The sequence below is a fragment of the Trichechus manatus genome, unplaced genomic scaffold (genome assembly GCF_000243295.1).
Source record: "Trichechus manatus latirostris isolate Lorelei unplaced genomic scaffold, TriManLat1.0 scaffold00183, whole genome shotgun sequence".
NCBI classification, from domain to species: Eukaryota; Metazoa; Chordata; class Mammalia; order Sirenia; family Trichechidae; genus Trichechus; species Trichechus manatus.
In genome coordinates, this window is record NW_004444119.1 from 2,256,511 (window position 1) to 2,279,385 (window position 22,875).

The 22,875-nt window shown below is 36.0% G+C and overlaps 1 protein-coding gene across 2 annotated transcripts in view; it reads right to left on the reverse strand.

Annotated features, from left to right (window-relative positions):
• The window catches only part of ZNF407 (zinc finger protein 407), a 480,440-nt gene that overhangs the window by 125,373 nt on the left and 332,192 nt on the right, over nt 1–22,875 (reverse strand). Inside the window, exons 8-9 of one of the 2 annotated variants that reach the window (XM_023741561.1) lie at nt 18,069–18,247; nt 30–1,491 (exon numbers count right to left, since the gene is read on the reverse strand). In XM_023741561.1, coding sequence (XP_023597329.1) covers nt 1,340–1,491; nt 18,069–18,247 — 331 coding nt within the window. In that variant the 3' untranslated portion in view covers nt 30–1,339. Of the gene's footprint in view, nt 1–29; nt 1,492–18,068; nt 18,248–22,875 lie in introns of those variants that run through there. The other variant, XM_004387311.2, reaches the window with a different exon arrangement.

Here is a 22,875-nt window from a genome sequence, read left to right on the forward strand (position 1 = left end):
TGGGAAGGTGGCCCCCCCGCCCCAACAACACCAGGCTGGCGGTCATCTCACCCCTATTCACTGTCACCTGAGTTGAAAAAGGGTAGGTCTGCATACATTTTCTGAGAGAAAAGTACTTATAAGTGTATGGTTCAAGTAACCCGATTAAAAAAGAAGCAGACTAAAAGAGAAAATGTAGTGCACTCAAGACATGCTAGCTCCCTCCCTCCCCTTCACACCATTACAGCTCCATAGTGTGGCCAGTGTTGGGGAAGGGGCTGGAGGTGAACGTGAGGGTACAGACTTGGAAAAGAACAGTCGTTGCTGAGTGAACTGAATGTAGCAGCCTCTTTCATAGAAACTCACTTTGTTTTTCCTCTCACAATAGTCCCACAGAGTAGGATTTATTATTTCCTTGCTTCAAATATGGAAACTGAGGCATAGAAAAGGTAAACGTTTTAATTAGGTCACAAACCTCGTGGGTGACACATCATCCTCTAGTTGTACCCTTCACTGGTTTCATGTTTTGGTTAGTTCAAAATCCGTAACATATCTCCAAAACCTAGGTCCTGCTGACCTCCTCAGCCTCATGGAGAGGCTCTCTCTTCTCCCTAGCTGGCCAGGATCCAGCCACACTGGTCTACCTCCCTCCTTCCAGAATGCTTATCACCTGCACATTTCTTCTTCCCCAGTGAGCCCTCACCTCTGCTAACTCCTCCACAGCTTAGCTTAATGCCACCTGCCCAGGGAGGCTCTTCAGTCCCATACTCCCACGTCTAGTTCAGATTCCCTGGCACACTTTGTCATGGGTCCTTCAGTTCAAGCAGAGGCCCCCGGAGCTATGATACAGTTCTGTCTGTGACTATTGGTTCAGTGTCTGCTTCTCACTACACGAAGCCATAAGGGCACATTTCTACCCCTGCCCCAATAGTGAACTTATGCATTTCTTTTAATATTCAGAATCTTAGGGGAAAATAGATGACTTAATCGTCAAGTACTATTTGAGAGACACTACAACAGAAACTTTAGGTAATTTCATGAGCTAATACTCATGATACCCATGATCAGATACATTTTTAACATCCACTTTGTTACAAGCAAAAGCTAACACAGACGTTGGGTTAAGTTTCCCAAGATCACACAGTAAGGAGGTGTCAGAGCTGGCACTGAAATCCAAGTTCATCCCATTACAAGACCATTGTTCTTTCTACTATACCCCACTGCAGGAGAGAGGTCTACTTCCTTAATTTTAATTATCAAGGTATTTAGACTAGTTTTAATGGCACTTGTTGCCTCTCTTTAGAAGCTCTTAAATTACAGAATATATGTTCATCATGAAGCAAGTTATTGCAATACAGAGTTACATAAAGACAAACATGGAAAGTACCCATTCATCATCTAAACCTTGCACCAGAGAGACCAATACTAACGTTTGGTGCCTATCATCCACATGAGTCTTTATCTTCATACAAATATACATACAGGTTCTTCTTCTTCTTCTTTTTGTTTTTCCTTTAAGAAAAAGATGATAATGCAGGCAGATTACTCTGCAGTGTGCTTTTTGCATGGTCATGTCAACGTATATATATCTAATCATTTTTTAACAGCTGCATGTTTGTCCATTGAATGAACATGTTTCCATCTATCAAAGGAGTCCACTACCAGTGGATTCTTACACGGTCTCCAGTTCTTCACTATTACAATGGCTCACAACAAAGTATCCTTACACAGTAGTACATATATTTCCCTAAGATTGACATTGAGAAGTTGAATTGCTCAACTGAATGGTATGTAAATTTAAAATTTTAAAGCTTATGTCTACCTTACTTTCCAATAAAATCTTAGCAATTCACTCTCTACCAGTAATGTATGAAGGTTCCTGTTTTCCTACATCTGTTCCACCACTAGTTATTCTCAGCCTTTTTGGTTTCTGCCAATCTGATAAAAAATGGTATCTTATTGTTCTGCTCTACTATTAATAAGGTCAGACATCTTTGCACAATCTACTGATAAAAAGCATTTAAAAATGCCTATTCATATTTGGCTTTTTTAAACATCAATTTGACAGAGGTCTCTGTATATTAGGATTCCTTCTACGGCAATACTAATTATATTAATCCCACGTCTGTCTTATGTTTTGCAAATTTTTCTCCTAATTTATTGTGAAACTTGGTTTACTTTATCCCCCCCTCTTTCTGGTTCTGTGTTTCATGTCTTATGCTACCCTAAGGTTATATAAATATTATGAAATTTGTCTCCATCATCATTTGACTATGTAAGAATTTAAAACAAAAATACAATTCATATGAAGATTTTTAGGAAAAAAAGATATAATGCCTATTTTATTAATTATTTAGCATCTAATGCTTTGCCTTTCTCCTTCACACTTCAATTATTAAGTTTCTGGGTTGATAAATAAAAGACTTGAAGAAGACAATTAATTGTTTATAATAGTTCTATGTTGGTCTTCTGATTTCAGACAATTATCGAGCTACTGAACATCATTATATATTTTAAAAATCTGCTTATATTTTGTTTCTAAATACAAAACATCATACTGATTATCTGTTGGTATATAAAGATTTAACTAAAATAAGGAAGATAAATTTTCTCATATTTCAATTCTAATTTTTCAATATATTTACTCTCCAGATTCCAGACTTCAGAATGAAAAACAATGTAAGAGCAATGTGGAAGTGTGCAAGTCTACAGGTTTTAGGCATGCACGGGCAGATAAATGTCTATAAGCAACAGGAATAATGCTCCAAAATGACAGATAGGTAATATTTGGCAAAGAATGCACCTTTAGAATTTAAGATACATTATTAACCTCCCCTTCTGTTCAAACGTATCCTTATACTAGCTTATATTAAACCCTAGGTGGATTATGTCTTATCCTGCAATGTCAACTCTATCTCTCTGCTCTAATGATTATTTTCTAATCTTGGGCTTTTGTAAGTTAGCCAAGGACAGGGGAGCTATCTTTCTTGTGTGGAGTAACTACCACCTACCCCTATTTTGCTTGGTGCAAACACAGGCATGTTCCTTTGTGAATGGATCATTTTCTAGAGGTCATTCAGACCATAATTTCAGGGTCCAGCCACCATCCTGATGGTCCTTCTTAGGAAATTGGACCCAGTGGGAACGTTTTCTCCCTCCGCTTAGTCTATGGGTCAGCATTTTCCTTCCCTTGTAGTTCTTAATTCCCTTAAGTGGCAATTATTTAAGACATAGTTAGAGAAGGTGCAATCTACATTCATCCAATAAAACCTAAATACTAAAAAGGACAGAAAAATTCAGCATGGTTACTAAGGATAAATGGCGCCGCATTTAGCATGTGAAAGGGACCAAAGAAGTGGTATGTGAGTGAATGGATAAAAGGATGAAAACTATTGGAGGTAAAAATAAAATTAAGAAGAAGTAAAAGGGCATACCATGTGTCAAAGAGACAGAGTATCTTAACTACAAAAGGTTAATATCACAGTCAGAGTCAAGAAATAGGTGGAAAAATCATTCTACTAAGTACTACCTAGAAATGCACCCAAAGGTAGCTAATGGAGAATGCCTAAATTATTTGATTTTTAAATAGCCTATGATAAAAGTTAATTAGTACATTGGTACACACTCTTAATAGAGGAAACCTATTAATGCTAACAACATGAGGCCTGGAAATGAGATCACCATATCTGTGGAAAGACATACTGGAAAAATTATGATGACTTTCATTGACAGAATGAATAAATGTATTCTCAAGTTAGAGGTCCTAAAAGAAGACAAAGAAGAAAGTTAGATAAATAAAGGTCAAAAGTTCTTAACGAGGGCACTGTAGAAAAGGAAGAATTTGGAGTTTTATGCGGCCCAGTCATAAGCAAATGGCAAAACTGCTGGATGGAGTAAAAACGAGGGAATGGATTAAAATGACAACCTATTCACGAAATACAACTGCACGAGTCCAGCATAAGGGGATTATGCAGGTAGTAATATAATACAAAGGAGCCCTGGTGGCACAGTGGTCAAAGTGCTCAGCTGCTAACCGAAAATTGGGCAATTTGAACACACACCAGCCGCTCCATGGGAGATAGATGTGGCAGTCTGCTTCCATAAAGATTACAGCCTTGGAAAGCTATGGGGAAGTTCTACTCTGTCCTACAGGGTAACTATGAGTCAGAACTGATTCCACTGCAAAAGGTTTTTTCAGGTGTTTAATATTATACAGCATGTGAGCTGTGGTCATCATGGAAGGTCATGTTCCCGGGTCTAGTGAGGACAGTCTTTTCAAGGGCACTATCTTTGCCCCTGGTATATATTTAAGAGCCAGTAAAGATCTACAAAATTTTAATGACTGATCCAAATTCCGTTACACTACTAAATTTTTAAAACATAATGTTCACAGTTTGGTCCTCATTTTAAGTGACCATCTGCCTGGTACATCAAAAAGTGGTATTTTACAAAGAAAATCCTACATGTGATGTCTATCAAATATGGTAGACACTTTTAAAACTTCTGGATTTAAAGTGGATTTTCATACATGAAACAGAATTTATTCCATTAAGACCAGTTTTAACTCCCACAATTAGGAAAGGTCTAATTCTTATAATAAATCCCTTATTCTGTATCACTCAGAGTGGTTTTGTTTCTGTGATTGAACCCTGACTGATAAACAATTTAGGGATGGTGACATTTAATCTAAGTATTACATATAATACCACCAATTATCTACCAAAGAACAGGAGCATCACAGCAGTTACACTGAAACTAATGCCTGACTTCAAATTCTGCTACTAGCCTTACAAGTTTAGGCTAGTTACTTAACATAATTTTTTTTTTTCTCATCATTAAACTGGAAATAATAATAGCACAAGGTTGTTGTGGAAATTAAATGAAATGATACTTCTAGAAGTATCATCTCATACCTGGCAAAACAATAGTGAGTACTTATATAAAAAAAGTATCACACATGTGGTCATTATTTTGAATAAATTGGAAATAAGTCAACGCTACTTTATAGATCTTAGCTATATTCTAGAAAGTAGCTAAAAGATTGCTTTGAAAGAGGCCTTAAAAAAAAAAAAAAAAAAAAACCTATTGCTGTCGAGTCGATTCCGACTCATAGTGACCCTATAGGACAGAGCAGAACTGTTTCCAAGGAGTGGCTGGTGGATTCGAACTGCTGACCTTTTGGTTAGCAGCCGAATGCTTAACCACTGTGTGTATGATTCATTCAACTAAAGAATTACTATTATTACAGTATACTGACTTTTTGCAGATCCTCAAGTTCACTATTTTCCATTTCCTCAGGCTTTCGTTGTTTCCTCTGCCTGGAATGTTCTCCTTTAACCAATGCTTTTCCTATGTAATGCTGACGCATTATTGCTCCCCAGCTGGAAAGCTGGAAAAATCTCCTGGACACCCTACACAGATCACTCCCCTAGGCTTGCCTTCTCAGAGCACCTTGAACTTTTTCTCTGCAGACAGTACACAGCAGTAAGGTATTTATTTACGTGGTTGTTTAATTAATGCCTCTTTTCTACTAAAGAAATAAGCTCTATATGGCAAGGACCATGCTTGTTTTGCTCCCTGTTGTACCTTCGATGCCGAAAATGGTGTGATACACCAGAGAAGTAATGCTCTGAAATATTTGTTAAATGAACAAATTCAGTTACATCAATCTCCCAAGATACTACAGAAGCAAAATGTTCAATATTTGCTTGTTGGCAATCCAGCATGTCTCAACATAAGAGTACTTACAAATTCTCAAACAAAATTAATTCCTGATCGTTTCCTGTCCTTCAAAATGTGTTTTGCAGCATACTAAGAAGCTGAAGAATATAAGCCTCAAATACAGTTTATAAAATCTTTCCCACTAAAGAAGTTTAGAAATTACTGATTCAACTTTTCAAAAATATGATTCAGAAATAGTCACTAGGTATAGTGAAAACATTTTTGTTGATATTTTGGGAATGGTAAAGAAAGCTTAGATTACTTTATTTCTGGAATGGGTTTGGTACTTTACTGTTCTGATTCCATAAGGTAAACCCCAAGTAACTGGGATCACTGTCTCCCAATTTTCTAGAATTCTATGGTTTGGGGTCTTAAACAAAGGTTCATATCAAAGACAAGCGTCGCACCTTGTATAGTTTAGCAATAAAAGAAAAGGCCATACACTTTAGGAAATCTTACAGGAACATCTCTTTTCTCAGGAGGTAGAAATAGTAGGGTGTGGATAAAGATCTTGGTGATACTCAAAGATTTATGAAAAGATGTTTTTTGCTCAAGACTTCCTTCTCTGGGTGGAAGCACAAGACTTACTCAGTGGGACCATGACAATGAGCATAAACATGCAGAAGTAGATTAAACTAAATGTAAGTACTCATATAAAATCCTTGCATATATTAATATGTTAGATTTCAGGTCTATCTCAAAACTTTTAGGCCAAAGACACCCAATTTTATCTATATGATGATGATAAAAGATTGTTCCTTATACTCTGAGTGAAAATGACTATGCATATTAATGTAATAGGTAAATATCTTGACATCTTATTGCCTAGAAGATGAACACACCCACATTGGTTCTGCCATAAATGATAAAAATACATAGCCCTGGATCTCAAGTGTCTTTTTCAATGTAAAAAAGACATTAAAAATTTGATATCTTCAAATTGAACATAAAACATTTTAAAAATGTCTTTCTAACACATTTTCTTAGACGCAGATATAGAAACTGGGATGAAAAAAGAAAATATATTAAGTGCTATAATAGAATTATATCTCAAACCAAAATTACTTCTTTGACTGAGTTCTGGTTCATGGTAAAAGATTCATGATCTAATAGCATATATCACAAAAAACTTTTCTTCATTACATACTGGGGTGGGGGGAGGAGGCCAGAAATATAGACAAAGATGAAAAATTAGAATAAAATCAAAGTAAAACGAAGTAAAAAAGAAACCTAGAATGTAATCTAACCACTTTTAAAGAGCTACCCTGTTTTATCTTCCGCACTTTGCCAGCCGTTTTTCTCTACGTGCTATTCTATCTGGTTTTTTAGCTCAACCCCCTCACGGGCCCTTCATTGACCTTGTAGTCTCTCCCAGTGCTCAGGCTTCAAGCCCATCTCTTCCTCTCACCTCTCTTATTATTCAACTCTCACAAAATCAAGTACTCTTCAACTTACCTTCCTGCACTTCAGATTAATCATCTTCACTTAGACCTGAGTTGCACAAGATATAGCTACATTTCTATCCCGGTAACAACCACTATTTCCAATACTCGTTGAAACAGCAAGAGTGCTCATAAGTTGAAAAAATTTTAATTACAATTAAATTTGCACAAGAGGGACTACAATCTGGCATCTATTCTATCTGATCCTTGCTCTGCCTAAATAACCAAGGCTAATCCTGTCAATGAAGTATTTGTAAAAAATAGCATACTTCTGTATTGAGTAGAGGTTTCATAAAAATGTCAATCTATCCAATATTTAGTTACCAACATAAAGAATGTTAAAATATGGGACTTCACAGCCCAATAAGAGGGAAATCCAGCTATGGGTTTGGTGTCTTTCTAAACAATAAAACTTCAGGTGAAACCAACTGTGCTACTACCAAATAGCACTCTAAAATTTCAAGGGAACTACCAGGGCATTTTCTCATCTCCGTCATTTCTTACTAACATCATCAGAGCAAACAGTCTATTTCTCAGAAACAGTCTTGCTGACCTATCAAGAGAACAGGCATGTAAAGTAGGTGGATATGTAAGCTGTATCAACAATCCAGGCCACCTATGTAAACATAAACTGTAACTGGAGACATCTATACTTGTCACTCAAGAGCAACACCTATGGGTACCTACTGGTACCTACTGGTACAATTAAAAAGAACATAGAGTGATTCCAAGTAAATATTTGATTTATTAAACACTTATAGAGAACACAGCAGGTGCCAGGCACTAGTTTAAGCATTTTACAAATATTAACTTATTTAAGGTTTTTATTACTAAAACATTAATTTACATAAACCTTACTCAAAGATACAGAAGGATCTACTCCATTAGTTTAAGATGCAGATTCTATTTAGGCCAATAGACTGCAAATCTGTCCCTGACTAATATCTAGAAAGAAGCTAGTACTGTAATTCATTCTAACTTAGTAAAGCCAGGCAACAAATGTGCAAGAGAATTCCAAAAGGTTCCCCTAAAAAGAGCTCTCTCTCAATGAAGTGAAAATTAAATTTTATATATAAAGCCGTGTGATTAAATTAATCTATACTACTTGCAAAGGAATCTTGCCTTTTCCTTTACAAACAGGAAATCACTTATGCTGGGTTTTTATTTTAAGCATGTACTAAAATTATGATTTTTTCACAAAAAGGAAGAATGACTTTCTGCCAATCAAACTGATAAGCTACTCAAAGAATGGCACTAATAGCTGTGACAAGAACGAACCTGTTTGAGCTTTTCAAAAAGGATCTAGACCAGCCATCAAAAATATTATTTTACCTAGCTGGGGCCTAAGCTTTATTCTGCTGCAGTAAAAGCTACTAGGTGATTTAAGTGACTACTTTACTGCAATGAATTTTCATCTATTAAGAGAACATATCTAAGTGTTTTTAATTTTACTGGAAAAAATAGAAATAAAAAAGAGTAAGCATGTCTGTAAGGTCCATTATTATGATTATTTGTATTTTTCCTAAATAAAGTAACTTTGCAAATTATACAGATATATGTAAATATATATAAATTGTTGTTGTTAGATGCTGTTGAGTCGGCTCTGACCCATAGTGACCCAACGTTTAACAATGAAACACTGCCTGGTCTCGTGCCATCATCACAATACTAGGTATGACTGAACACGTTGTTACATATATATATATGTATATATATATGTATGTATATACATATCTTGCTCTCTCTCTCTCCATATATGCACACACACACACACACATGTTGCTGCTGGCCATCAATTCTGACTCATAGAGACCCTATAGGAAAGAGCAGAACTGCTCCATAGCAAAAGACCTCTTCAAAGTGTTAAAAAGCAAAGATGTCACTTTGAGGACTAAGGTGCACCTGACCCAAGCCATGGTGTCTTCAATCACCTCATATGCATGTGAAAGCTGGACAATAAATAAGGAAGAACGAAGAAGAACTGATGCCTTTGAATTATGGTGTTGGCGAAGAATATTGACTATATCATGGACTGCCAGAAGAACAAACAAATCTGTCTTGGAAGATGTACAGCCAGAATGCTCTTTAGAAACAAGGATGGCGACACTTCATCTCACGTACTTTGGACATGTTATCAGGAGGGATCAGTCCCTGGAAAAGGACATCATACTCGGTAAAGCAGAGGGTCAACAAAAAAGAAGAAGACCCTCAACAAGATGGACTGACGCACTGGCTGCCAAGAATAGACTCAAGCATTAACGACAGTGCGGATAGTGTAGGACTGGGCAATGTTTTGTTCTGTTGTACGTGGGGTCACTACGAGTCGGAACCAACTTGACAGCACCTAAGAACAACAGCAATAATCTTTATGGAAGCAGACTGCCACATCTTTCTCCTTCAGAGTGGCTGGTGGGTTCAAACTGCCAACATTTTGGTTAGCAGCAAGTGCTTAACCACTGTGCAATGAAGGTTCATATATATATACATATATATACACACACACACACACACACACAAGTAGGTACGTATATTTTGTATCAACTCTTCCCCATTTTCATTTGCCCTATCCCAACCAATTTCCTCTTCTAACACCACCACACCAACAAAGATACCTATTCAACATTTTCTAATATGAATATGTACAGAAAATAAATGGGGGTATTGCTTACAATGGTGACAAAGCTCCCCTGAGAAGAATCATATTATAAGCAAAAAGGGAAAGCCCCTTCTTATTCAATATTACAAAAGAATTAAGGAATAATAATTTCACTGGGTACTATAAATTTGAAGTAAATATGCATTTCATTTTATTTGTCCATAAGATTTGTGGCTGATTGATGAAGCGATATCAGGTACAGCAAGCACCCCACAGTCAGAACGACACTTAGGAGCAAGGAAGAGCATGACAACCCAGACAAAATTGTGATGAGTTTACATCAGATCACAGAACAGTGAAGGGGCAGGATACATGGAGTTGAAGGAAAATACACTCTTATCTACTTATAGCATTTTAAGGATAAAATTTTAAACCCACACATACTTTATTTTTACAAACTGCTATGATAACAGAGAATATAGAAATGAACCCAAAGAAATATAGCCAACTGATTTTCAACAAAAGTACAACGGCAATTCAATGGAGAAAAGATAACGTTTTCCACAAATGTTGTTGAAAAAATAAGATATTCATATTAAAAAAAAAAAAAAAAAAAAAACTTCACCTCTACCTAACACTTTCTGAAGAATTTAACTCAAAATGGATCATAGACCAATGTAAGAACCAGAACACAATTAAAGAGAATGCTGACACACTGTGAAAAATGTAACTAATGTCACTGAACAATTTGTGAAGAAACTGTCAAATGGGAACCTAATTTGCATCTAAACTTTCACCAAAAACACAATAAAATATTATTTAAAAAAACAAAATGGATCATAGACCAAAATACAAAATATAACATCATAAAGCTTTTCCCCCTTCCCTCCCCAGCATAAACCTTCCTGAAGAAAATATAGGAGGTAAATTTCATACCTTGGGTTAGGCAAATTTTTAGATATTACATCAAAAGTACAAACCATAAAAGAAAAATTAATACACTAGACTTTTATGATGATTAAAAAACCTTTGCCCTGTAAAAGATACTATTAAGAAGAAGGAAAAACAAACAAACAAGCCACAGACTAGGGGAAAATAATTGCAAAACACATTTCTAACAAAGGTCTTGCATTAGGAAAAAAAAGTGAGAAAACCTTCTCAAACTCAACAACCCAAGAGTAAAAATTTTCAACTGACATTTTATCAAAGAAAATACATAGATGACAAATAAGCATATTAACTGATGCTCAACATAAATTGTGATTAGTCAAATACCACTTAAAACCACAGTGAGATACCACTATACGCCTATTAGAATAACTTAATAGAAAAACAAAAACAGACAAAAAAAACCTGACAATGCCAAGTGCTGGTGAAGATGTGGAGCAATTGGCACTCTCACACTTTGTTGATGGGAATGTAAAATTGTACAAGGACTCTGGAAAACAGTTTGACAATTTCCTAAAAAGTTAAACATATACATAGCATATGATCCAGATATCTGATTTCTAGGTACATACCCAAGAGAAACAAAATCTTACATTCATACAAAAACCTAGATGTGAGTGTTTATAGCAGCCCTATTCATAATTGCCAAAAACAGTAAACAACCACAATGTCATTAAACTGGTGAATGGAGACACAAACTGTAGTACATCCATGCAATGGAAAACTACTCAGCAATCAAAATGTACAAACTATTGCTTCACACAAAAAACACAGGGAATTTTAACTCCATTTTTCCTAAATGAAAGAAGCCAGACCCAACATATAGTATGATTCCACTTATATGGTGTCTCTAAAGGCAAAACTATAGGACCAGAAAACAGATCAGTGGTGGTCAGGGGATGGGGCTGGAAAGAGGGTTTCACGGAACTGTTAAGGGATAGAACCATTCAGCATCATGACTATGGTGGTAGATACATGACTTGATGCCTTTGTCAAATCCATAGAATTATACAAAATAAATTAACTGCATATAAATTTTTAAAAGATTATCTAGGATGTGTGGGGAACTCAAGTTGAAATGTAAACTGCAATATATGAAGCTAACAGTATTAAAATGGTTAATATAACCACCTTGAAAGCAGTGTAGAAGAAAAGAAATTACCTACATAACTTTGGAAAAGAATACTTTAGGTTAAAGACAGAAAGAACTGTTTACAAATACTATACTTAGTAAATTTTTTTGTCATGGAGTCTTTGGTTAGCAACTTCGAAACTACTCTGTGTGTATATTTGGGTTGAAAAAATAAGTAACTACATTGTAGATAGTGAGAACTAAAATTGCTATGGTTGGAAGAAAGATGTTACTAATAAGGGGGAACGTTGGAATGAGACCAGTAGTGTTGAACTGGAATCAGAGGTATCAACATGAACTCAAAGCTGTAGCTTTCTTTTTTCTTTTAACAACAGTTTTATTGAGTCATAATTCATATACCATAAATTTCAACCTTTTAAATTTACAATCCAGGAGTTTTAGTATATTCAAAAAGTTGTGCAACCATCACCGCTATTTAATTTGAGAACATTTTATCACTGCCAACAGAAACCCCAAACCCACTAGCAATACCTGTTTTTCTCTCCCCACCAGATCCTGGAAACCACTAATCTACTTTCTATCTCTACAGATTCACCTATTCTGGACGTTTCCTAAGTGGTCTGTCTTCTTACACTTGCATGTCTTCAAGATTCAGCCATATTATACGGGTATTAGTACTTCATTACTTTTTATGTACAAATAATATTTTATTGTATAGATACACCATATTTTGTTTATCTATTCATGAGTTCATGGGCATTTGGGTTATTTCCACTTCGGAGCTATTATGAATAATGCTACTATGAACATTCATCATAATTTTTTGTGTGGACCATTCAATTTCTTGGGTAACACCTAGATGTGGAATTGCTGGGATATATGGTACCTCTGTTTAAGTTTCTGAGAAACTGTCAGTCTGTTTTCCAAAGAAGCTGTACCACAAAATTATTTCAAAATAAAAACTTAAACAAGGAAAAGGTGCTGTGAAAATTTTACTCACTGAAAACAGAAATAAACAAGTTCCAAAAGAGTAAAAATGTGCATTATTACATCATCTGAACTACATTTCAAAGCTATATTAAACAGTAAATTTCCCTTATAATTTGAAAAACTGGGAATGCTTTTCTTCACTAAATGGCTTCAAAACAGTAACCTGTTCTGTGGTGTCAGTAGCAAGACTCGTCAGCACCTACTCTGTTTCCCTCATACAAACCTGCATTTTAGTTGGGGTCAAAATATATGTGTAAATTAGTGAAACATATAAATTATATTGCATTAAACAGTTGATAAAAGGTCTATGTAAGAGTAAAAGCCACCTCAACTGTCTGATAAATCATACTGCCACCACTATACTTTCCACAATCAATTTTTTTTCCCTTTAAATTTTGATAAAGGAAGTTGTCAGGGGGATAAGATCACAATTTTGTTTCTTTTTGACTATTTTAACTTTCAAAACTCAGTTCATGAATGCTGCAAATCTTAGTCCAGATAAGATCACAATTTTGCTGCTGATGAGGTAATCATACTGTCCTGTGCCCATATAACCTTGTGGCGGCAAGGAAAGAAGCTTAAAGTAAAGTTCTAATGTGGCTCTAATTATATACCTAATTATACCTTGCCAGTCCTCCCAAGAAAGAAGAGGATGTATTTTATTCTAGAAAAACATTAAATATAACTAAAACCTTTCTTTAAGATCACATAGCTAGGGGATGAGTCTGAGTGATCTATGGCCCTGGGATCCATCTCCAATCATTGATTAAACAGATTCCTATTAATTCAGATATCTTCAGCTCACCCTGTTTGTGTTACTAACAAAACCTGTATTTTAATTGTGTACTCTGACTGTATTTTAAACGTTGTGAATGCCATTAAGGACTTCACCGAGCATTAACGTATCTACTAGGAAGGATGTTACTTCAGAACGGTATTTGTTTTAAAATTAGTTTTAAAAACACGGAGTATGGTAGATAACATACCAAACCAAAATCAAACACTGCCATCAAGTTGTTTTTGACTCATAATAACCTGTAGGACAGAGCAGAACTGCCCCCATAGGGTTTCCAAGGCTGTAAATCTTTACATAAGCAGAATGCCACATCTTTCTCCCATGGAGCGGCTGATGGGTTCGAACTGCCCACCTTTTGGTTAGCAGCCGAGCACTCAACCACTGCACCACCAGGGCTCCTTAGATAACATAAAAAGAATAGAAATATTTCTAATAGATACATATTTAAGTGATAAATTTCTATTCTTAAAAAAAAAAAAAGACTATATTGGCCTTCTGTAGGCCTAAATTTGGATATATGCTCAGACTGTCATGATAGTGTATGTATGAACACTAATACATATAAACATATATAGCTATGAGATCCATTACTATTAATAACAATTTGATATCAATACAAAAAAATCATTACAGTCCTTTCATTCTACTTTCCTACTATTAAAACAGCAATAACAAAACTCAGTACCTTTTTTTCAGAGACAATCTCAGTATTGTTCTACAACTTACAGTGCACTTTCATACGCATTATCTGATTAGAACTTCATGTCTGAAAAAAAAACTAGATACTGTTACTCATTCTGCAATTGAGGAAACAGACACAGAGTAGTTGAACGATTTGCTCGAAGTCACATGTCAACGACGAAGTCAGAACGCTATAACCTCATTCATTTGATACCATCTACCCATGCACTCACCCACTCATCCGTCTGTTCTTCCGATCATCTGTGCACCAGGCTCTGTACTAGGCAGTAGGGGTACAGCCGTGAAAAAATTTTACACAGTGGTATTTTTATTCTATCACACCATGCTACTTCCTAATACAGGGGCCCTGGTGGTGCAATGGTGAAACACTGGACTGCTAACCAAAAGGTTGGCTGTTCAAACCCACCCAGTGGTTCTGTAGGAGAAAGACCTGGTGATTTGCTCCCATAAAGATTATAGCCTAGGAAACCCTACAGGGCAGTTCTACTCCATTACATGGGGTTGTTAATGAGTCAAAATTGATTCAGTGGCACCTAACAACCGCAACACTTCCTAATACATGTTTTCAGATTATTTGAAATCTTAAAACCTCAAATTTTTAAGGTTTCCATGATAAGAATTTCATTATCCTATAGATGCCGGCTTTTTAAAAGCTCTTGCCTGTGCGGGATCACGTAATAGGAAAACTTCTGCACACAGGCATGGGTTTGAATCTGACACACTGGAGTAACGTTATCTTCACACAACTTAATCTCTTGAAGACCTATTTTCAAAAATCATTAAATTGGGAACAATATCTACAAAAAAGATTTGTTTTGAGTATTTAGTGATCTACTGAAAAGTTTGGCCCAGGCACTGTTAACACCCTTCCTTGTAATGGAAAAGGTAAGATGTGATACTATAAAACAACGGCGCTCTTCAGTACTACTTAGTAACCATGTAAAATAGGAAACCAAACATGAACACAATCTGGATTATTCTAGAAAAATAATGACTGCCCTCCTACAGGAGGAAGTACAAGAAGGATGGGCCAGATGGACAAACAGAGTTGTCTGAGATTCTTTATTTCTTTAACACTGTTCCATACTATTAAGCAGACAAAAGAAATTTTTTAGAAATGGTGAAGAAAGGTTAGAGAGAATGTATTTATTCTTAAACAGAATAAATTTTAAAATATTTAAGAATATATCATCTGAAGGTATTGAACAAATCTACGTCACTATAATATTCAATAAAAGATAAATGGTGATGAACTGAAAAGAGTCTGCTTAACTTGGAATTAGTCAATAGCTTATTTTCTGATAAACATCCACTAATGTGATTATCCTGGATACCAATTATTATTGAAAAAAGTAGGTTCATGAGAAATACTGTTTTGCCATTATTCACCTATTGAATACAAAGTATATAAGATAGTTCTAAACTTAGGATCTCAAACAGGAGTGAAGATAAGAAGAGAAAGGCCAGTTACCAAAATATCAAATTTATCGTGGTATAATAGACCCGAGGATGCAGCTCCAGAGTATTTAGACAGGAGTTTGAAAGGAACAAAGACATTCAGCAGCAGAAAAGAAAAATAGCGAATTAGTCCATGGATGATGTATGAGGTTAAAGAATCAAATTGTTGGACTGTTAATTATTTTAGGAAGTCTTTTGTTAGTGGTGAGGTGCTGGGAGACTGGAAAACGAGGGATCCAGTCTGAAGGTGAAAAAGAAAGAGGGGAGAGGCTGCAAATTATAGACCTGTAAGTCTAACATCTATATTAGGAAATAAATTTGAGATGATACTTATGGATGAGCTTAATGATACATTTGGAGAAGTACAATTTAATAGGTGTGAGTCAGCACGGATTTACCAAAGGCAATCATGTCAGAAAAAAGTTCATTCCTTTTTAGGTTGAAGTAATAATTGGTTTATGTAAGGGAGAACCAATGAGACACTGTCAGGATTTTCTGAGATTTTTGGACCTTTTCATAAAATGAATTATTGTACAAAATGTCATGACATGTGTCAGGGCATCCAACTAATAAAAGGGGATAAAAGGAACTGGGTTAAAAATAGAGGGCCAGGATAGCTTCAGGACTTTGGGAAAAGAGTAAATCCTACAAGGCTCAACGTAACAGAATATTAATGCTTTTAATTAATGATTCAGTAAACCTTTCCAGTTAGGAAATCTGAATATGCCACTAAATGAGAGGGAACAGTTAAGATATAAAAGGCTATAGCTGTTTTACCTTACCTGCAATCGATTAAGTAATGGGCTCAGACGCGGAATATGAAATTGAATCTGCCTAACTATAAAGTGATGCATTTGCAGAGAATTAACGAATCAGTTAAGTATACGTTAAAATGGTGCTGAATTAGTTACCACTAGAAAGACAAAGGATTTGGGGTTTTGTTAAGAGTCTCACTTTCATATTCATATTCTTTATAACTAAGGAGCCCCGGTGGAGCAGTGGTTAAGCGCTTGGTTGCTAAACCAAAGGTTGGCAGTTCAAACCCACCAGCCGCTCTGTGGGAGAACAATGTGGTAGTCTGCTTCCTTAAAGATTACAGACTTGGCAACCCTGTGGGGCAGTTCTATTCTGTCCTACAGGGTCACTATGAGTCATTAGAAAGAAAAAGTACTTGGGGTTTGGTAAAAGCCACACTTTCATATTCTTATTCTTTATAACTGGCCAAGAAAGAATTGCTATAGAATGTAGCTCAATAATACATGTTAGAAAGAATTAAAAAATTGATTAAAGAAAAATACAAAAATCTCAACTTGTGAATCAAGTATGATAGATTAATGCTCCATCATCCTGTACAGGTAATGATCTGATGTAAATTTTAAATGGTTAAATTTTAATACATAAGAACTGATAAAAATCATATCAATGTCAACATCATCTTTTAAAAGTATGACAGCAGAAAAATAAAGGCAATTATGGAAAAGACTACCAGCGTTTAATTCTTAATTTCTCATGAAAACAGAACACCTCTAGAAAACGTGTTTTCTAAAGAAACCTTTAGAAAAGATAGAAGCATTTTCTACCTCTGTATCAACTGATATAATTTAAATATTGTACTACTTGGGCTAAATCATGGAATCTTTCTCTAAATTTACTTCAGAGTAAGTACTTCCCCAAATAGGTGCCCAAACATATAACCCATCATTTTGTTGTTCTCTGCATGAAGAATTCAACACTCTATGAATACTTGCTAATGAAAGATAAAGGTGGGCTACAGAAATAGATTGGCTGAACCCTGAACTTTGCGACTCTCCGCTCCTTCCACAGTCTCTGACCTCTGGCTGAGCAAGGCCAGAATAATCCCAGCAGAAACCTCATCGCTGGCACCGCCCCAGCCCCTGGGTGCCTCCTGACTGCTGGCAGGACAACAGCACTATGGTGCCCAAACACAGTGGTCCCACTCACTCTTGTCACATTCTTTTCCTTTCAAGATATTTATTACAAATCTGAGCAAACAGTCAAAACAGGAAGCTCAGACAACTGCTGTCATTTTAGTTCAACTGTGTTTTGATTATCCGCTATTATTAACTTTGTTGCCCTAGGATGATTATTTTGTGACATCTGCATTTGATAAAATGTAACTGAAAAGACCTGTTTTCATACTTAAGTGGGATAAGACTAGAACATAGTACCTTTTTTTATAAATCCTGAAGCAGGTAACTATTAGATACTCTACTGCAGTAAAATAAATGATAGTAATGTACAAACTACATTGTAACTACTGTCATCAAGCAAATGAAACCCATTTAAAAAAGAACAAGAGTTATAATAGTTTCAGACCCTTACCAGCATGCAAGTACGCCAGGTCTGGGTTTTCAATATCAGGATGCTGTTCTTTCAAGTGGTTCCGGAACTCTACAGGGACATTTGTCCCATAGTCACACTTGGGGCAGTTGTACATCTTGACTCCCTCATGCTTGCCGGTATGTAAAATGTGTTTGCGGATATTTTCAGCACAGTTTGACCTACAAGTAAGAAGGAAAAGCAAACAGAATTAAGGTCAAATCAATAACATTATATCACAAACAATGATCTTTGCTAACACTTCTGTAGGGCTCAGGATATGTCAGCTACTATCCTAAGTTACTACTCTTCTAAGCTACTATTCTCATATAATAATCAACTTATACAATACATGAGCCCTATGAGGCCAGTAACTTTCATTACCCCGGTGCTCATTTTTAAGCTGGTCTTTTACCTCAGCAATTCAACTCTACAGAGAACCAGAAATACAAAATCCCAGGTTCTATTATTTTAATTTCAAATTATCCTGGTACCACTTGAGGGCACCGAAGGTGTTTCATTAATCTCTGAGAACACACCTATCACCATTGAGAAAGAGACAAAAGGAAAACAGACTGTCGTCACCTCCAGTGAATTTAGAACACGAAGGGAACAATGAAGCTTCGGTGTTTAAATTCAGTCAAACTAGCTGTTCTAAGTGAGGCGCTAAGGAACCTGAAGAAAGAAAGGGAGTTAGTTAGAAACAGCCTTCCTTTTACCCCAGCCCAGCTCGCCCAATATCTGGGCAATCTGCTGTCAGTGAGTTTTCTGTGGTGGTGTAGGTTTTTAGACTGATGGACTGAGCAATGCAATCAAGGGTCCACCTATCCTGTGCCAAATGGTCCCTGAAAACAGAAGTGTGCTCTGTCTACTTCCTGCAGACGCAGGAATGCAAGGTCTGAGGAAGCAGCACACCAGGAGTTCTGGGGACACTGCCTTTTGAAGCAAACTGTTCTGCCTGCTCCCTCATCCCCATCAGTACCTTCCTGTTGGAGACTGCACACCTAGACCTGTTACAAAACACATACACATAGTTGTTTTCTGTTGCTTGTGTCATTCCTAGAAGGAGAGTAAAAAGGGCCCTACACAAATTCAAGCAGGGGTGGGGTGTTATCTAAAGAAACAAAAAAATCATACTTGCTGCAGATTACCTACAAAGCAAAATTAAATGCCAGAAGAAGACAGAGCAGGATCTTCAACACCATTTCACAATGGCAATACTGAAGAACAAATTCCTGCAAAATATTCTACAAAGAAAGGGATCCAGTACCAAATAGGGTTGGGAAATGGTCGATATCAAAGGCACTTCACAGTGCACATCAGAATATTAAAGGCTCTAAGAAGAAACTTCAAGTAGGTCAGCATTTCCTAAATACTTCTAATTGGAATTATTTTTGTATATAATATATGCAATAACATTCTGCTGCTTATTTTTCAGAGATTAAACCAGTTGCTGTCAAATCAACTTCACCTAATGGTGACCCTACATGTGTCAGAGTAGAACTGTGCTCCACAGGGTTTGCAATGGCTGATTTCTCGGAAATAGATTGCCAGGCCTTTCTTCCGAGCTTCAGAAAATACGCCCTGAGAAATATTGGTCAAGAAAAGAGAAAATGGTTACATCCCAACAATTTAAACTAGCTTGTAAAGGCAACAAATAACATTAGAACTTCAAAGACTCAGTCCTGTATTTTTGCAAATAATGCATACGTTATATGTTTTTTGTCAACCGCGCAATGCCCCGCCACGTGTTATTTTCACAAGCACGCTAATGCCAATTTTATTTTACATGTTACTGACTTCAATGGACACTAAGATATAATTAAACTATGAAATAAGCAGGCCCAACAGAACTTAATGGTTTCACTTAAGACGATCTGATAAGGTTTTTGCATTCAATTGTTGAGCTACTGCGCTATAATTACCAATATAAAATAAGCAAAAGCACAGTTTTGATTGTTTATTTTCCAATTACCAGGGGCCTTCTAAACTCAATCCATGACTCCTGGACCATGACTTATACCTTTATTATACAATTATGATCAAAAGTAACATTTTATACACATAAGCAGGAGATTAAAGAAAATGAACAGAATAAAAGAAAATGAAAAGAACAACATAATTTACCTGTATTATGGGAGGATGGGTGAATGAGGTCAAAATTCATTTCTGGAAATGTCACGAGACATGTGGTACATGCATGGGTGCGCTATGCCAGATGTGTTTTACTTAACTGCATCATTTCTGTGTGTTATGTATGGGCATGTTATTTATGTGAGCACGTTATTTATGAAAAAATACGGTAAATATGTTCTCTATTTAGTCATTACAAGAGTGGTATGGAGAAGGACCATCTCAACAAGCCAAGTTGCAGAAAATGGCACCTCTGGGTACATTTGAACTGCCAACCTTTCAGTTAGTCCAGCACTTAATTGCACCATTGAGGGACTCCTGAGTACACCCCCCCTCAAAAAAAACCTAATCCTTTGCTGTCGAGCTGATTCTGACTTGTAGTGTTGCTATGAGTCACAAGTACACCACAGCCCTCCTAATTTAAGGTATTTACATATCAAACATACCAGTATAATCCTAGAGAAGGGTAAGATTGCAGAGTCTCTTGAACGTATAAATATCCTTAGAACAATATTTCTGCAGCATGTTGACAGAAGCAACATAAGAAAACATCTAAAGTACATGATACAAATGAAATGTCTACTTTTGTGATAATTAAAAGGCAGAGGAGCATTTTTTGAATCCCCCAATCGGTTGGGTGGACTGTTCCAAATTACCCCTTTAATTCCACAGATCTCCAATTTATTCTCAACAGTATTACAGTCGCCCCCTAAATTCACCATTGTTTACTGATGTTAGAGAGTAAAAACAAAAAGCTACTACTGTAGTTGATTAGTACTGTTTATTAAGACTGTCAATTCTGTGCACCACCTATATCATTTCCTTATGGAAAATGCTAGGCATTAGGAGTCATCAGAGACAATCACCTACAAATGAAGAAAATAAGATTACCGAGGTACACACATTTTAAATGTATGATACACACTTAAAGGGGGAGGGGATAAGCAAAGAATTCTAACATTCAGTGAAGGAAGAAAGAGATGAGTTTGAAAACAAAATAAAATATTTTGTTTTCAGGGGGGTATATCTTTGACAAAAGGAAGTCAAATCTCATGAAACCTAAACAACATATAGAATCTAACACTCAACAGACTGTTACTGAGGCAAGCAAGGTGTGTGCATGTGAGGGAGGGGTGAGGAGATAAAGGTAAAGGAGAGAAGCTTCTTTTGATTTAAAAACATAAGATAAAACAAGAAATAAATGGTGTGGAACTTGAGATGTTTAAAAGGTATAAACGACCATTATACACATATGTATATAAATACATACACACATTTTTTAAGGTCTTAAAATATCCTATCTTTTAAAAATAAATCCTATGTTTTAAATATACAATATATACATGTGTGTGTATTTGTACTTTATGTATTATATTTTACCTATGCTATTTATATATCCCATTTTTATATATTTTATGTCTATACTATATATGTATATATATTTATATGTTTTATGCACACACATAAGAAAAAAACAAACGTGGAAACATGAAAAAATAGGCAATGGTTGTCTATAATGGCAATGATATATTTCATATATTTTCATGGATAATGGTGTTTTTCTGCATTTTCTATTTCAAGCTATTCTTCTAGATCTAATTTATGCTACATAAAACTTTTTAAAGAAGCCTTGGTGGCGTAATGGTTAAGAGCGCACCTGCTAACTAAAAAGGCAGCAGTTCAAATCCACCAGCCGCTCCTTGGAAACTCTACGGGGCAGTTCTACTCTCTCCTATAGGGTCGCTATGAGTCAAAATCGACTAGATGGCAACAGGTTTTTTTAAAAACCTTTTAAAAGGCTATGACAAAACAGGACCTTTTCCATTTACAAAATCAAAGTAAAACATCAAACTACTCTAAGATGGAAAAATAAAAGGTATAATATACTCTTAACCACTACGCCACCAGGGTTTCCATAATATGTTATGTCAATGTGGCTTAAAGTAGAGGCAAAGTTAATTGTATACACATGACAATATCATGTAAGATACAGCTGAACATGTCTAGCTATGTCACAAGATTCAGTGAAAAATAAAAGATAGGACCTTCTGCTAAGTAATTCTGGATGACATTCAGCCCACAAATATAACAGACAAGTAATTGAAATGGGAAATTGATGTGGGACTAACTCAAAACAGGAAATAAAGGAGAAATAAGGATGCTCTAAGACAATATTTCAAACAGGGTTATATCAGCATCGTCAGTGAAGCCAACATGGCACACAATGATTAGGAGTGGGTGGTTGAATAATGTCTTCAGTGTGACATTGAATTTTTAGCTAAAGACACAAACCACTATAGTACAGAATAACTTTCAAGGATATATGATGAAAAAGGAAAAAAGATAAAGAGTATACTCTCTCCAATCTCAGATTCACTCAAAATACACAGCTTTTAGGTTTAAATGGCTCAGAGGTCCACAGAAACTCTCCCCTTCCTTGATCCTATTCCTGTACCCCACTCATTTAAGTTTAAGATTACAGCTGGAAGAGACAGATCGTCATTACCAAGTAAAAAAGTTTCATACTTTCCTAAGCCTAACTCAGTTAGGCTGGGGCCATTAGTCTATCTGATATCTGTCATTTCTGGGCTGTGGTAGCTAATACTCATGTATCAACAGAGAGACAAAGGAAGAGATCAGCAAAGAGAGCCCTACTAAAATCACTGTTATCCAGAGT